Source organism: Saccopteryx bilineata, chromosome 6 (genome assembly GCF_036850765.1).
Source record: "Saccopteryx bilineata isolate mSacBil1 chromosome 6, mSacBil1_pri_phased_curated, whole genome shotgun sequence".
NCBI lineage: Eukaryota > Metazoa > Chordata > Mammalia > Chiroptera > Emballonuridae > Saccopteryx > Saccopteryx bilineata.
In genome coordinates, this window is record NC_089495.1 from 122,781,235 (window position 1) to 122,797,601 (window position 16,367).

The 16,367-nt window shown below is 55.2% G+C and overlaps 1 protein-coding gene across 3 annotated transcripts in view; it reads left to right on the forward strand.

Annotated features, from left to right (window-relative positions):
- ITGB4 (integrin subunit beta 4) overlaps positions 1 to 16,367 on the forward strand; it is a 33,516-nt gene that overhangs the window by 16,642 nt on the left and 507 nt on the right. For 2 of the 3 annotated variants that reach the window (XM_066237821.1, XM_066237824.1), the window contains 23 exons: positions 606 to 728; positions 826 to 932; positions 1,682 to 1,715; positions 1,886 to 2,077; positions 2,350 to 2,453; positions 2,746 to 2,804; positions 2,887 to 2,910; positions 3,851 to 3,999; positions 4,089 to 4,268; positions 4,947 to 5,095; positions 7,936 to 8,140; positions 9,066 to 9,223; positions 9,576 to 9,756; positions 9,882 to 10,019; positions 11,435 to 11,617; positions 11,706 to 11,837; positions 13,010 to 13,240; positions 13,869 to 14,099; positions 14,827 to 14,976; positions 15,472 to 15,660; positions 15,732 to 15,887; positions 15,971 to 16,135; positions 16,221 to 16,331. In XM_066237821.1, coding sequence (XP_066093918.1) covers positions 606 to 728; positions 826 to 932; positions 1,682 to 1,715; positions 1,886 to 2,077; positions 2,350 to 2,453; positions 2,746 to 2,804; positions 2,887 to 2,910; positions 3,851 to 3,999; positions 4,089 to 4,268; positions 4,947 to 5,095; positions 7,936 to 8,140; positions 9,066 to 9,223; positions 9,576 to 9,756; positions 9,882 to 10,019; positions 11,435 to 11,617; positions 11,706 to 11,837; positions 13,010 to 13,240; positions 13,869 to 14,099; positions 14,827 to 14,976; positions 15,472 to 15,660; positions 15,732 to 15,887; positions 15,971 to 16,135; positions 16,221 to 16,331 — 3,351 coding nt within the window. The remainder of the gene's footprint in view (positions 1 to 605; positions 729 to 825; positions 933 to 1,681; positions 1,716 to 1,885; positions 2,078 to 2,349; positions 2,454 to 2,745; positions 2,805 to 2,886; positions 2,911 to 3,850; positions 4,000 to 4,088; positions 4,269 to 4,946; positions 5,096 to 7,935; positions 8,141 to 9,065; positions 9,224 to 9,575; positions 9,757 to 9,881; positions 10,020 to 11,434; positions 11,618 to 11,705; positions 11,838 to 13,009; positions 13,241 to 13,868; positions 14,100 to 14,826; positions 14,977 to 15,471; positions 15,661 to 15,731; positions 15,888 to 15,970; positions 16,136 to 16,220; positions 16,332 to 16,367) is intronic. The other variant, XM_066237823.1, reaches the window with a different exon arrangement.

Consider the following 16,367-nt stretch of genomic DNA (forward strand, 5'->3'; position numbering starts at 1 on the left):
TGAGGCTATGCAGTCCAGACAAGGGTTCCTGGGAGAGGTCACAGAACCCAGGCAGAAGGCACATAGACCCAGGCTGAGGGCACAGCTGATTAGGGACCAAAGTGTCTGGGGAGGGGTCACCTGGCTTGGGCAAGGACATGAGCAGAGGCGGATGAAGGTCGGTTGAGGCCCTGGGTGCAGAAGAAAATATTGGGTCCCTTACATTAGAAAAAAGTGTCAAGTTGGGGTTTTGCAGGGCGCTTCAGAAATTGGGGCCTAGGGTGCGCACCCGTTGTGCCCGCCATTAAATTCACCTCTGGACATGAACTGAGCATGAGCACATATCAGGCCATGCAGGCACACAGTTTCCCCTCCTCTAGGTCAAATACATTTTCTAGAAGCCCAGTTCCTAGGTGATGCTCAGGGTGAGAAAATAGGGGGGCATAAAATTGTCAACTTTGATGCTTCTGGTCAGGGCCAGGCCCCATCTCTGTGCCGGGGAACTTACATTCCTCCCCAGGGAGATGCCTCCTGCCCTATGGTGGATGGAGTGGGCCCCCAGAGTAGGGGACACCTCACCAGGCCCTGGGGCCCTGGGGTGCCCTGCTGACTGTCTGTGGGTGCAGCGGAGGAGGTGGTGGAGTACTGCTCCTTCCGGGATGAGGATGACGATTGCAACTACAGCTACACTGTAGAGGGTGACGGCACTCCTGGGCCCAACAGCACCATCCTGGTGCACAGGAAGAAGGGTGAGCTGGCAGCTGGGCAGATGGAGGTGGGGGCCCATCGGAGCCTGGCCCAGGAATAAGCACCACTTTCCTCCCCCTCTTCCTCTTTCCTCCCTAGACTGCCCTCCTGGCTCCTTCTGGTGGCTCATCCCTCTGCTCATCTTCTTCCTGCTGTTCCTGGCACTGCTGCTGCTGCTCTGCTGGAAGTACTGTGCCTGCTGCAAGGTGACAGCTCCCTCACAATCCCCAGCCCCCACCCAGGGTCCTCATAGGTGGCAGAGGCCAGGCAAACCCATGTCTCTGCCCAGCTCTGATGCTTTCCCCACCCCAGTCCCTTGCCTTTGCTAACCATCAATGGCTAGATACCTGGAAGCACCTGCCCTGGGATCAGCCACATGCAAAGGGCCTGAGAGCCAACAGAGAAGGAAGGGCCCTGCCTACCAGGAACTGACAGTCTCATTGGGGAGAACAGACAAGAAACAGGAAGGCACAGAGGGTGGCACAGCATGGGCCACTGAATCGTAGGGGTAGGGAGAACACTATAGTAAACTCCAATGTTGTGGGACATTAGTGTGTGTTACAGAGAAAAAGAGTTCTGTAATCAAATACATTTATCTTTCAGGGCTTCTGCAGGACTTTTCAGAGCCTTGATCTAATTGTATACACAGTGAAACTATAAGAGGGGTATGAGGAATGAATTTAGTGCTTCCCAACTGGAGTTGATCACAGAACCCTTAGAGAGGATCTCAGAAGAGCAGGGTCCCATGGCACAAACTTTGGGAACCCTCTATCACCCTCTATACTACCTCTGTGTGCCCTATACCTAGATCCCTGCAACTGCCTGGATATCCTGGTGTCTGGGGTAGGCACAGTGGCCCCTCTGGACCATTGCTATGGGTGGGGAGTGGTGGCTGGAGGGGTTTTTCTGGGCTGAGTAGCTATCCCAGCCCTCATCCCCACCTCTTGTCCCCTAGGTCTGCCTGGCACTTCTCCCTTGCTGTAACCGAGGTATGGGCCCAGCATCAGCAGGGGTGGTGGGGCTCTGACCACTGCCCCAGCTGGGGTAGAAGGAAAGAGAGGGCTGAGCCTAGGACAGAGGAGGCCCTGGGGTTCCACCTACAGGTTTGTGGCTGTGAGGACCTAGGGAGGGACCTCATTCTGAGAACCCTGTCCCAAAGGTCACATGGTGGGCTTCAAGGAAGACCACTACATGCTGCGGGAAAACCTGATGGTCTCGGACCACCTGGACACGCCCATGCTGCGCAATGGGAACTTGAAGGGGGTTGACAGGGTCCGCTGGAAGATCACCAACAACGTGCAGCGGCCTGGCTTTGCCACCCATGCCACCAGCACCAACCCCATGGAGCTAGGTGAGGGCCGGGGCTGGGTACTGCGGTTCTTGGCAGCGCTCTTGGTAACTGGGCATGTTCACTGCTATTCCCAGGTCTGGGATCACATCATTCCTCTTTTCTCTTGTGTTGGGCGCAGGCACAGGCCTGGCCACCTTCTACCCTTCGTAATGGTGCTACAGGCCTCAGGCCTCAGCCAGACAGGTGCCCCCCATCCTAGCATGGCTCCTGGAGGGGCTTCTGCAGTGCCCGCCATTCAGGAGCTAACGACCCCCACCCTTGCCTGCCCCCAGTGCCCTACGGGCTGTCCCTACGCCTCGCCCGCCTTTGCACTGAGAACCTGCTGAAGCCTGACACTCGAGAATGTGACCGGCTGCGCCAGGAGGTGGAGGAGAACGTAAGGGCAGCCAGCTCCTCTGGGCAGGGTGTGACCTGGTGGGTAGGAGAGCCGCAGGGAAGCAGCTGTGGAACCAGATTTTTCTGAGGAGGAAAAAGGGGCTTCCTTGGATACATGCCTGGTGTGGTGTCCTGGGATCTGTTCCCTGTGAATGTTTCCTGAAGGGGACAAGGCAATGGGTATACCCATGGGTAGGCCCCAGCCAGCTCTGAGAGGTCTTCTGGTTCTGAATGGCTCTGGGTGGAGAGGTTCACCCCGGGCCCCGGCCTCACCACCCTCCCTCACCTGGCAGCTGAACGAGGTGTACAGACAGATCACAGGCTCGCACAAGCTCCAGCAGACTAAGTTCCGGTGGGTCCTGCGTGCCCAGGGTTGGGTGGGGGAGCTTCCCGAGGGACCATCTGGCTCATGGTCCCCACTTTGTCCCCCACAGGCAGCAGCCCAATGCCGGGAAAAAGTGAGTTGTCCCATGGATGGAACAGCCCCAGCCACCTGCCCCATCTGCTTCTGCTCTGCCCCCACCCCGTTTCTATCCCATAGGAAGGGCATGCCACATATGTCTGTTGGGTTAGGACCTTCATTCAAGAAATGCTGATGTGAAGCGCTTGCTATAAGCCAGGCCCTGTACAAACAGGTGGAACACAGGGAGCCAAAGGGACCACCCAGGACCAGGGTGGCCTGTGCAAACCGAGGCTAAGAGAGGTTAAGTAACTTGCCCAAGGTTACATGGCTTTTAAGAAATAGGGCCAGGCCTGTCCAGGTGGTGGTTCAGTGAATAGAGCGTCGCACTGGGATGCAGAGGACCCAGGTTCGAGACCCTGAGGTCGCCAGCTTGAGCACGGGCTCATCTGGTTTGAGCAAGGCTTACCAGCATGAGCCCAAGGTCACTAGCTCGAGCAAGGGGTCACTCAGTCTTCTGTAGCCCCCAGTCAAGGCACATATGAGAAAGCAATCAATGAACAACTAAGGTGGTCGCAACAAAGAATTGATGCTTCTCATCTCTCTCCGTTCCTGTCTGTCTGTCCCTATCTGTCCCTCTCTCTGACTCTGTCTCTGCCACAAAAAAAGAAAAAGAAATAGGGCCAGAATTTTAACCCAGGCTTTAGCGCCTACGCCCTTAGCATCTTTGCTGTTCTGTATCTATTGGGCAAGAATAGCCTCATTTCACAGATGAGGTCACTGAGGCTCGGGGAGGCACAGGGGCTTGACCGTGGCTGCAGGATGAGATGATCGGACCAGCACAGGTCTCCTTGATTGCCTGGTTCTGAAGAACCTGCACTTTTTTGCTGCTTTGTATCTTGTCCCTTGATGGAGAGAAGACAGGCAGGAGGAGTACACAGGAACAAGTGCAGCCTCCTGGCCAATCTGACACCTTCTCACCTGATTTCCTTCCCTAGGCAGGACCACACTATCGTGGACACAGTGCTGATGGCACCCCGCTCAGCCAAACAGTCCCTGCTGAAGCTGACGGAGAAGCACGTGGCACAGGGGGCCTTCCATGAGCTCAAGGTGGCCCCTGGTTACTACACCCTCACTGCGGACCAGGGTAAATAAGCAGGCGCCCCCAACACCTCACTGTCACCTGAAACCCTGATGTGGCCCCAGCCCCTTATCTGCCCCCAAACATCCACCTAGGTGCACGGGGCATGGTAGAGTTCCAGGAGGGCGTGGAGCTAATAGATGTTCGGGTGCCCCTCTTCATCCGGCCCGAGGATGATGACGAGAAGCAACTGCTGGTGGAGGCCATCAATGTGCCCATGGGCACAGCCACCCTCGGCCGCCGCATGGTAAACATCACCATCATCAAGGAACAAGGTTGGTCAACGTTGGGGGAGCAAGGGAGCAAAAAGAGGGGTCTGGGGCCTCTTGTTTTTGATTGGAAGTGGGGCCTGGCTGTGTGGCTTAGGCAGGTCCCTTAACCTCTGTGACCCTTGGTTTCACCATCTGTAAAATGGGCTTCAGGCTCTTATATAAGGTATGTGGCTATTCAGCTCTACATGGAGCTTCTGTTACAATCACAGGGTCCTGGGTCCTCCTGGAGCCACCCCTCATGCCTCCCCTGTTCTCTCCCTTATGGCTTTAGAGCAAGGAAATTGAATGGGTCTCCTTGAGATGCCAGAACATCCGAGTAGCAAGAAACTGGGGCTTCATTTGCCCAAGCCAATCTTGAGGGTGGGCAAGGCTTTGCACCACTGACATCCAAGCTGCCTTCCCTCCCTGCCCCTTGGACTGGGGGCCTCATCTTTGGTTGTGTCCCCAGCTGGTCTCCTTTTTGTGCCCTGACTCTTTCAGGGTGTCTTTTGGACACTGTTCCAGCTCCCCCAACTTCTTCTGGAAAAATGTTTCATCCCCTTTCTCTGCCCTTCTCAGAGAGTGGTAGGGTGAGGGTGACAAGCAGACTCCTGGAGTCTGGGCTTGGCTGGGCCAGAGGGAGGGCTGGAGTTGAGAAGGGACTGAGGCTAGGACCCTCTGACTATCCCGGGCCCCTTGCAGCCAGTGGGATAGTGTCCTTTGAGCAACCTGAGTACTTGATCAGTGGCGGGGAGCAAGTGGCCCGCATTCCTGTCATCCGGCGCATTCTGGAAAATGGCAAGTCCCAGGTCTCCTACCACACACAGGACAACACGGCGCGTGGCAACCGGGTAAGGCTTCACCATGGGGTTGAGGGCACATCCCAGGGGCCCAGTGGGAGCGGGACATGGCAGCTGCCTTGGTTCCTGAATGCTGGTGGTGACCCTGGCTGGCCTCCCAAGGACATGTCCACCTGCTCCTGCCACCCTGTAGCAGGGGTCTCTTGTTCACTGAAAGTGCCAGTGATGCTCTGGGTGAGGCCAGAGATTGGGGCCAGGGACATATCCAGACCATTCATGTCCCCTTTCCAACAAATCTTTCAAAGAAAAATGAATTCCCCATCTGCCCCAGCCCAGGGGCTTTGGCTTCTTGAGGTGAGATCACAGCCCTCGTATCCCTGGGCATACTCCCCAAATGCTGCCACTGCCCAGCAGGCCCTTCCAGGGCCAAGCCTCAAGAGCAGCCTTTCAGGGCAGAGAGTGACATATGTGGGCTGGTGTCCCCTTTATCACTAGGCCCCAGTCTCAGGGAACAGCCAAGTCCAGGTGGTGAACGTGCTTGGTTTGGTTTACAGATTTATTTTTCTGAGTTGATTACTGATATTTAAAAACTACAAATATTCCAATCAAAAATTAACTCAGCCTGACTAGGCAGTGGTGCAGTGGATAGAGCATTGGACTGGGATGTGGAGGACCCAGGTTCAAAACCCTGAGATAAAAAAATAAATAAATTTTAAAAAACCAAAAACCAAAAAACCCTGAGATAGCTGACTTGAGCGTGGGCTCACCAGCTTGGGAGCAGAGGCACTGACCTCAGTGTGGGATCATAAACATGACCCCGTGGTCGTTGGCTTGAGCCCAAAGTCACTAGCTTGAGCAAGGGGTCACTCACTCTTCTGCAGCCCCCCGATCAAGGCACATATGAGAAAGCAATCATTGAACAACTAAGGAGCCGCAATGAAGAATTGATGCTTCTCATCTCTCTCCCTTCCTGTCTGTCTGTCCGTCTCTCTGACTCTCTCTCTCTCAAAAAAATAAAAATTAACTCAAAAAGCAATAAAATCTAGTCTTACTGGGGCCACAGGCCCATTTGGCAAAGGCAGGGGAGGATGCACTCAGCAGGTCCCAGCAGCCTGGCCACACCTGAATCTTTACTGCTAGAAACAGTTTTCATTACTGATTCAGTGCTCCCAATAAAAATTCTTTTTATTTTCTTTTTAGCAAGAGAGACAGAGACAGAGGGAGGGACAGACAGGCAGGAAGGGAACAAAGTCATTCTGCAAAACTACAACATAATTATCAAATTTAAGAAACTTCACATTATACTAATACCTAATAATTAGTCCATACTCAGATCTCCCTGTGTTCACTTGTCCCAAGATGTCCTTCATTGCTTTTCCCCAATCCAGGAACCAATCAGTGATCTGGCCTTGCAGCTTGTGCCATGTGTCTTTAGGCTCCTTTAATCTAGAACAGTGGTTCTCAACCTTTCTAATGCCGTGACCCCGCAATACAGTTCCTCATGTTGCGGTGACCCCAAACCAAAAAATAATTTTGGTGGCTACTTCATAACTGTAATTTTGCTACAGTTATGATTCGGAATGTAAATACCTGATATGCATTATGTATTTTCCGATGGCTTCAGGCGACCCCGCTGGGGTCGCGACCCACAGGTTGAAAACCGCTGATCTAGAACAATTTCCCAGCTTTGTCTTTCATGACTGACATTTTTGAGGTGCACACCCCCCACACCCAGCCAGTGTCAGTTGTCTTGCAGACGACTCCTGCTTTTCTTGCAGTTTCTATCTAATTTTCTGGGTTTTGTAGTATTTGAGTTTGCCTGGTGTGCACAGTGGGCCTGGCTAGCTGTGCCTGGAATTGAAATGTTAGTTTGGAGCGCCACCCAGTGGTCTCATATGATGATTGCCCCCCCCCCATTTCAGTTGATTTCGTTGTGCTCAGGTGGGACACTCAGGAAAGCTCTGGGGCATTGAAAGTAAAAAGCTAGCCTGACCTGTGGTGGCGCACCTGGAAATGCTGAGATCGCCGGTTCGAAACCCTGGGCTTGCCTGGTCAAGGCACATATGGAAGTTGATGCTTCCAGCTCCTCCCCCCTTCTTTCTGTTTCTCTCTCCCTCTCTCTCTCTCCTCTCTAAAAATGAATAAATAAAAATTTTTTTAAAAAAAAGGAAAGTAAAAAGCCAGAACTTATGGAAGCACTCCACCTAAGAGGCCTGGGGGCTAGCAGGGTCTTAGATTTCAAAGCTCCAGTGTGGGGGACCTAAAAATCTCAGCTCCTCCTGGCTCCACCACAACTCCCCGTGTGAACCTAGGCAAGTTTTTGTTTGTTTGTTTGTTTGTTTGTTTTTATACAGGGACAGAGAGTCAGAGAGAGGGATAGATAGGGACGGACAGACAGGAACAGAGAGAGATGAGAAGCATTAATCATCAGTTTTTTGTTTTGACACCTTAGTTGTTCATTGATTGCTTTCTCATATGTGCCTTGACCGCGGGCCTTCAGCAAAGCGAGTAACCCCTTGTTCGAGCCAGCGACCTTGGGTCCAAGCTGGTGGGCTTTGCTCAAGCCAGATGAGCCCGCGTTCAAGCTGACGACCTCGGGGTCTTGAACCTGGGTCCTCCACATCGCAGTCCGACGCTCTATCCACTGCGCCACCACCTGGTCAGGCTAGGCAAGTTTCTTCACTTCTGTGTGCCTCAGTTTCTCAGCTATAGGATGAGGACAATATCTCTGTCTCACACTGCTGTGAGAATGCAATGAGCTAATATCTATACAGTGCTGCATGCTGCACAGGAGATGCCATATCCATGTGGGACAGCCTGTGTGATGGTTGGCAGTACCCATGATGCTGGGCTGGAGAATGTGGCCTGATCTGACCTCTTCCCACTCCCAGGACTTTGTCCCCATGGAGGGTGAGCTACTGTTCCAGCCTGGGGAGACCTGGAAGGAGCTACAGGTGAAGCTCCTGGAGCTGCAGGAAGTGGATTCCCTCCTGCAGAGCCGCCAGATCCGCCGCTTCCACATCCAACTCAGCAACCCCAAGTTTGGGGCCCGCCTGGACCAGCCCCACTCGGCCACTATCATCATCGGGGACCGAGGTAGGCAGAGCCTGGGATCAGCTTAAGCAGGTGGGGAGAGAAGGTTGGGACTCTCTCAATGAAGGCTGCCTGTCTTGGCAAATGAAGATACAGGACATCACATTCAATTTCCATTTCAGGTAAACAGCAAGCACATTTGCAGTAGAACTATGTCCCATGCAAAATTTGGGATATACTTACCCCTAAAAAAAAATGTTGCTTGACATTCCAATGTATCTAGGCATCCTGCATTTTATCTGACACACCTACTCTCAACTGGAGTGGCTGAGGTCACATGGCCACTGGCCTGCTGCGGGTGCCCTAAATCCCATCATGAGGCCTAAGCCCTTTGACTTCTGCCTTAGTTTCAGCTAAAAAGTAGGTGTTTCCAACTGAGGTTGCCGGTTCGAAACCTTGGGCTTGCCTGGTCAAGGCACATATGTGAGTTGATGCTTCCTGCTCCTCCCCCTTCTCTCTCTCTCTCTAAAAAATCAATAAATAAAATATTAAAAAAAAAAAAAAAGTAGGTGTTTCCAGTAGGGGTGAAACAGTTCTTATAGGTCCTTAGCCTCCAGTCTGTGAGCGCATTCCCAGAGGATGCTTGGAGGAGAAATGGGAGAGGAGGGAGCAAGGACGGAGTTGGGGAATAGAAGCAAATGTCTTCATGTGGAACTTTCCCTTGGCTGCCAAGGGAGAAGAAGAAGCAGATTATCTCCCTCCTCACCCTCATTCCTCCAAAGACCCTCTTGGGTCCTCCACCAAGCTTGGCAGGATGCCCCAGTGGGGGCATCAACTTGGGAGAGACTCCACAGGGCAGGTGTCTGCTGATTGCAGTTGGGGGTTTCACTGGGCCTCCTGCACCCCCTGGTGGTGAGAGGAGGTTCCTGCTCCCCTCAAAGAGGGGATGTCTGAGCTGGCTGCCCCGCCCTGACTTCACCCACTACAGATGACATGGACCAGAATTTCATAGGCCAGACCAAATCACCACTCCCAACCTCCCACGGTGAACTGGGTGCCCCGCAGAACACTAATGCCAAAGCCGCTGGGTCCCGGAAGATCCACTTCAACTGGCTGCCCCCTCCTGGCAAACCAACAGGATACAGGGTAAGTTGGGGGAGCAATGAGAACGGCAGATGGTGAGGCCTGGTAACCACTGGGGAGGTGGTTTCCCAAGGCCAGAGGACCCTAAGAGAGAGGAAAGAGCATTCTGAGCTCCATGGGCCAAGCATGAGTGGACAGGGGGAATGCCCATCTGTGCCCAGGGAGCTTCCAGATGTTTGCCCTTCTTCCTGGAATGTGGCCCTCCCCCGTTCAGGTCCCTCTCTCCCGTCACTCAACCTCTCAGAGCCTTGGAGTCTCATCTGTGCAAAGGGGACAATAGGGCAAGAGGTCAGTGGGGGGACAAGCAGCTCTGGTACTCACTGTTCCCCACTGACCAGCCCCTCCCTGGGAGCAGGTAAAGTACTGGGTTCAGGGTGACTCCGAGTCCGAAGCCCACCTGCTCGACAGCAAAGTGCCCTCAGTGGAGCTCACCAACCTGTACCCTTACTGTGACTATGAGATGAAGGTGTGCGCCTATGGAACGCAGGGCGAGGGCCCCTACAGCTCCCTGGTGTCCTGCCGAACCCATCAGGAAGGTGAGGTCTCACCAGGATCATCCGTTGATGCCCTGATGCCTGTACCCCCAGTCCTGCCCTCCCACCTCCCAGAACTCCACCCTCTTTCTACCACTGACCTTCTTCCTGTAACCCTCACTCCCCAGTCCCCAGTGAGCCAGGGCGTCTGGCTTTCAACGTTGTCTCCTCCACGGTGACCCAGCTGAGCTGGGCTGAGCCAGCTGAGACCAATGGCGAGATCACGGCCTATGAGGTCTGCTATGGCCTGGTCAATGAGGACAACCGTAAGAACCTGGACCCTTCCTTCTGCCCCCAGGGATGACAGTCATGGAAGGGGAGGGGGCAAAGATGGGGAGTGAGGCCACGTTGTCCTGCTTAGTGGATGGGCCCCTACTTCTGGTTGCCTGAGGCATCATTAGGCTTATGGTCAGGTTTAGGCCAGGTTGCATTTAAAGGCCAGGTCCAGCCTGATCAGGCGGTGGAGCAGTGGATAGAGCGTCGGACTGGGATGTGGAAGGACCCAGGTTCGAGACCCCGAGGTCGCCAGCTTGAGCGTGGGCTCATCTGGTTTGAGCAAAGCTCACCACCTTGGACCCAAGGTCACTGGCTTGAGCAAAGGGTTACTCAGTCTGCTGTAGCCCCATGGTCAAGGCACATATGAGAAAGCAATCAATGAACAACCTAGGTGTCGCAATGCGCAATGAAAAACTAATGATTGATGCTTCTCATCTCTCTTCGTTTGTCTGTCTGTCCCTATCTATCCCTCTCTCTGACTCTCTGTCTCTGTAAATAAAAATAATAATAAAAAAGGCCAGGCCCAGAAACTTCCAGGGCTGGAGGGGATGGCAGGCCTGAGATTATACATGTACATCAGGGTCACAGGTAGGGTGCCTTCCCACACAGGTACCAAAGTGGCTCATTTTTACACTGTTCTCTTAGAGCCAAAGTGGAGTTGCCAAATGTAGCAAACAAAAACAGGATGTCCTGAATTTCACATAAACAATTATTTTTGTACATTTTATGCAGTATTTTAACTGGCAGACCTAGGCCAGAGCACCTGGCAGAACTTGTCTGGGAAGGGAGGGAAGTGTGGGCAACCCAGGCCGTTTGTTGAGATGAGAAAATATTTGAGGGAAGTTGGTCCCACACCTTCCCCAGTCCAGGGACCTCCTCCTCATACTCTCACCTTTGCTTGGTCAGTCCCAGGGCAGGAGAACTCACCACCACCATATGACCTGTGGTCCTGAGGTGGGCCAGGCTCAGCACTCCCTGGGTGGCCACATGGCCACAGGTCAGCTGGGTGGACATTCACGTCTCCACCTTCACTTCTTCAACAGAACCTCTGGGGTTTGGTTGGGGACAGGGAGGTTAAGTGGTGAGAGCGCCCTCATCGCTGGAGTGAACCTCATGCAGAGGCACCTTGGACACAGGACCATTTATCAATTAGTAGAGGTGACTCTGGGACCAACTTGTCCTGACTGCCACTTAATTTAGTGATGAGCCCTTTGCAGAGTTGGTAACACTTCTCTAACACAGTCACACCCAGGTTCTCAGGGCTTGGCACACAGTTCAATAGCTGCTCACCATCTGCCTTCTTCCCTGAGCCTCTGGGTGCAGTTCAGGTCCTGCTATGTCAGAGACAGGGCTGGGACTGGGCCAGAACCTGAATGACCCCTCTAAAGCACTCTCCCTGGTCCAGGACCCATTGGGCCCATGAAGAAGGTGCTGGTGGACAGCCCCAAGAAGCGAATGCTTCTCATTGAAAACCTGCGGGAGTCCCAGCCATACCGTTACACAGTGAAGGCACGCAACGGGGCAGGCTGGGGGCCTGAGAGGGAAGCCATCATCAACCTGGCCACCCAGCCCAAGAGGCCCATGTCCAGTGAGTGGTGGGCAAGGAGGCTTGGAGGAGACACGGGGGGACAGGAGGCCAAGGCTAGGGCCTTGACTTACCCTTCCCTCCCCTGCAGTCCCCATCATCCCCGACATCCCCATTGTGGATGCCCAGAGTGGGGAAGACTATGAAAGCTTCCTTATGTACAGCGATGATATTCTACGCTCCCCAGCTGGCAGCCAGAGGCCCAGTGTCTCTGATGACACAGGTGAGTGGGCTGGGATCCCTGAGAAGAAGGTGGGGGCCCTGGGTAGAGGGTAGGGCTGTCACTGGTGTCCAGAGAGAACAAAGGGGCCATGAACCACTGTGCATGAAGGTCATAACCAGAAGTCCTCTCTCAGGCCCAGATGAATATTTTCAGAGCCAATAGTTTGTCTGGCTCAGAGGGGACAAAGCCAACATGGCACACATGCAACCATGTACACATCTGCATGAGGACAGGGAGATGGACATGTGCTAGTGGGCTGATGCTCAGACTCATGCAAGTGTGCATGGACTCATCCCCGTGGAACCACATGGAAACAGCTTTGTGACTGAAAGTCTTACCAGCTGTCATGCAGTCAGGACACTCAGGAGAGGGCTATGTGGGAGGATGTGGGCATGGCCCAAGAGCAACCACTTGCCTTCTTCCTCCTGCTTCCTTGACTCCCTGCGCACAGTGGTACAAAGAGCTCTCCTTGGCTGGCACTCCTGGCTACATAATTTTAGCTCTGGCTCCATTGTAGGAATTCAGATAAATCACTTACCCTCTCTGTGCCTGTTTTGTGACCTGTAAAATGGGATGCCAATCACACAATGCCATGAGTGAAAATCCTCCAGGATTTTTATTTTTTTGCATCCTTGTCTGCCTCAGCCCCCAATGAACATATATCTGCCCTAAAGGGGCTGAGCTTGGGTTTACAGAACTTACCCTTGAGAGTTTTGAGGGGCTGGTAAGACTCAGGTGCCCCAGCTCAGCTGCTACCAACACTACCTGTGAACATTCTGGCTCCTGTAACTGTTACTTGCAGGCTGGCAAGGGAGAGATCACTCTTTCCATTATACAAATAGGAAACTGAGGCTCAGAGCAGGGCGCCTTCACAGCTGCTGACAGCCAGGGCTACCTTGGTTTCCTGGCTGGTCCAGGAGTCTCCTCACCAGCTGCCACGCACCTGGCTCATCCATAGGCCTCTTCTGTGTGGGATAATGGTCTGCCTGTCCCCCAGCTCCCTGTGCCTGCAGTGCACCCCACCCCCCACCCCAACCTGGATCCCAAAGAGCCAGAGGACCGCTCACTTTGCGTCGCGGCTCCGCCGGCCTCCTCCCTGCCGGGCCCCGCCTGCAGCCTCCGGGGGCCCACTGCCCACTGGCGGTGCCAATGCACCCTTCGTTGTTCCCAAGGCGCCAACTGGAAGTTCGAGCCCTTGCTGGGGGAGGAGCTGGACCTGCGGCGCATCACGTGGCGGCTACCTCCGGAGCTCATCCCGCGCCTGTCGGCCACCAGCGGGCGCTCCTCCGACGCCACCGAGCCACCCCGCGGGCCCCCAGACGGCGGCGCCGAAAGGGGCGCAGGGGGAGCACCGGGGGAGGGTGGTGGCTTGGCCTATGGTGCTACGCCCGGGCGCCTCGGAGGTGACCGGCCCTGCCCGGTGTGCTCCAACCTCGCACTCACCTAGACTAACTCTCATTTGCTGCCTCAGGACGCCACCCTGAGTTCGCTCTGGCCAGGCAGCCCATTTAAGGGCTCCGCCAGGGCAGGAGCAATGGCGTGGAGGCAGACTCCAGAGCCAAAGGATCCCTAAAGCAGGCCCCCTGCCTGCTTTGGGATCTCCCCAAAGCAGGACTGCCCCCAGTGGCAGTGACCTCCATTATGATGCCTGCCCAGCTGGGTGCAGACAATTTCTGGTTTGTCATGCCCAGCAGGCAGGCCCTGTTACCCAAGTGGACCTCAGGGGATGACAAGGCAGGCACTTGGGCTTCCCCAGAGCAAGGCTGCCTGTGGGGACACTGAGTCTCCAGCTGGGGTCAGCAGTATTCAGACTGCTCATAGTGGCATCCTGCCTGATCTCAGAATGAGGGTTGCAGAAGCTTGTGTGGCCCCTTGGACTTCTCTAGGGACACTGGGCCTCTGTCTCTAATGGCCCAAGGGAAGCTGGTTTTATTTATGCCAAGGAAGGACTAGAGGGTTGGTAACCCCGGAATTCCCAGAGCCACCAAGTCTGGTGCTGGCCTGTCCAAGTGACCCTGTTCTCCCCTGCAGATCACCTGGTAAATGGAAGGATGGACTCTGCCTTCCCAGGCAGTGCCAATTCCCTGCACAGGATGACCGCAGCCAACACTGCCTATGGCACCCACCTGAGCCCACACCTGCCCCACCGAGTGCTGAGCACGTCCTCCACGCTCACAAGGGACTACCACTCGCTGACCTGCACAGAACACTCGGGCACACTGCCCAGGGACTACTCCACCCTCACCTCTCTCTCCTCCCACAGTGAGTGCCCGCCACCAACTCTGCCTCTCCTGCTGACCCTCTTTTCCAGCTCCTGGAGGTTTTGGGGCTGTTGGCCTGCTGTCACCCCTACCCATTCTCTAACACACACACACTTCCTGCCCCCTCACTCTTGTTTTGTCCCACCCTAGGCCTCCCTCCCATCTGGGAAGACGGGAGGAGCAGGCTTCCACTGTCCTGGGCCTTGGGGTCCTGGAGTCGGGCGCAGAGGAAAGGGTTCCCCCCCTTTAGGGACTCACCAGACTCTATAATACTGGCTGGGCAGCCAGCAGCGCCCTCTTGAGGCCCAGGTAGTACAGGGTGGTCATCCTGTGTTTCTGCAGCTGTCCTGCTCCATCTGTCATCCATGGTCCATTGCAGTCATTGCCCATGACCACCACCTTCCCCTCCATTCCATCCAGATCAACGCTGACACCTAACAGCCTCTGCCTTCCCATGGGTGCTGGGCTGGGGCAGGAGGGGCCGAGCCTGCTAAGGGGCAGGGGCTGGCCAACTCATGATGCCTGCCCTCTCTTGGCACAGGAAGGGCCCACACCCACTCTGAGGATTTGTGGGAGGTACTGGGTGGTCTAGACAGGGTGTTGCAGGGTGAGTGAGCCACCCAGCCAGCAGTCAGTGTAGATGTGACAGCTGAGGTAGGTCAGGGGTTGAAGTAGGACTCCTGCTCACGGACCCCTGCCCCAGGCTGACTGTGGCCTCCTGTCTCCAGGTTCCCGTTTGGCTGCAGGTGTGCCCAACACACCTACCCGCCTGGTGTTCTCAGCCCTGGGGCCCACCTCTCTGAAAGTGAGCTGGCAAGAGCCACAGTGTGAGCAGGCACTGCAGGGCTACAGCGTGGAGTACCAGCTGCTGAATGGCGGTGAGAACCAGCAGGCTGCAGGGGTGTGGCCTGACCCCATGCTGTGATGCCTAGGGTCACTTGGCTATGGCAGAAACCCACCTAAGTCCCTTGAGCACTAAGGCCCTTCACCTGGCCTTCCTGAGAGGGTCTTACTCCTGTGCCCCACACCCTGCACTGCCTCCTCTTCTGAGTCTTCGTCCATCTCCCTGGGACTCTCCAGTTTATTCCCTATGCAAGGTTTTGCTTAATGAGGCCTCACTGGCACTTTTCTGGGCAGACACACTCACAGCAGCATGACCCGGGCCCATAAACAGCCAGAGCACAGGTGGGATTTAGGCCCCACTCATCCCTTGTCATATACAACCTCAACAACCACACCATACTAGGCTGACCCCAAACCACAGCTAGTTCTAAGTGGGTGATGACCAGGTCTTGGCAGCAGCCTAGGGAAGGATCAGGCCAGGAGTAGGACTATAGTTGCTCTGTCTGCTCCTGCCCCCACCCCCACTCCAGGTGAGCTGCATCGGCTCAACATCCTGAACCCCAGCCAGACCTCCGTGGTAGTGGAAGACCTTCTGCCCAACCACTCCTACGTGTTCCGTGTACGGGCCCAAAGCCAGGAAGGTTGGGGTCCAGAGCGTGAGGGTGTCATCACCATCGAGTCGCAAGTGCACCCTCAGAGCCCACTGTGTCCCCTGCCAGGTAAGTTGCCAACCTCCACCGCCATGGCTGCCCCCAACCGTGCACACACTAACCCCCTCTGCTGCCCCCAGGCTCTGCCTTCACTTTGAGCACACCCAGTGCCCCGGGCCCACTGGTGTTCACCGCCCTGAGTCCAGATTCACTGCAGCTGAGCTGGGAGCGGCCACGCAGGCCTGATGGGGATATCCTGGGCTACCTGGTGACCTGTGAGATGGCCCACGGAGGAGGTACTGCCCGCTCCAGGGTCTGGGCTGGCCAGGGGAAGGGTGGAGAGGTAACCACAGAGGCTAATGACATATTCCCTGCCCAGGGCCAGCCACCACATTCCTGGTGGATGGCGACAACCCTGAGAGCAGGCTGACAGTGCCGGGCCTCAGTGAGAACGTACCCTACAAGTTCAAGGTGCAGGCCAAGACCACCCAAGGCTTTGGGCCAGAACGTGAGGGTATCATCACTATTGAGTCCCAAGATGGAGGTAGGCTGCTTTGCCCCTTTGTCACCCCCACCCTTCTCTGGCCACACCCTCTTGCACCATCCCCTGAGTGACTCATCTGCCTTAGGTCCCTTCCCTCAGCTTGGTGGCCACCCCGGGCTCTACCAGCATCCACTGCCAAGAGAGTACAGCAGCATCACCACTGCCCACACCACCACCACCGAGCCCTTCCTGCTGGGTGAGAGGTCGGGGGGGGGGGGGCTCCTGGCTCTCC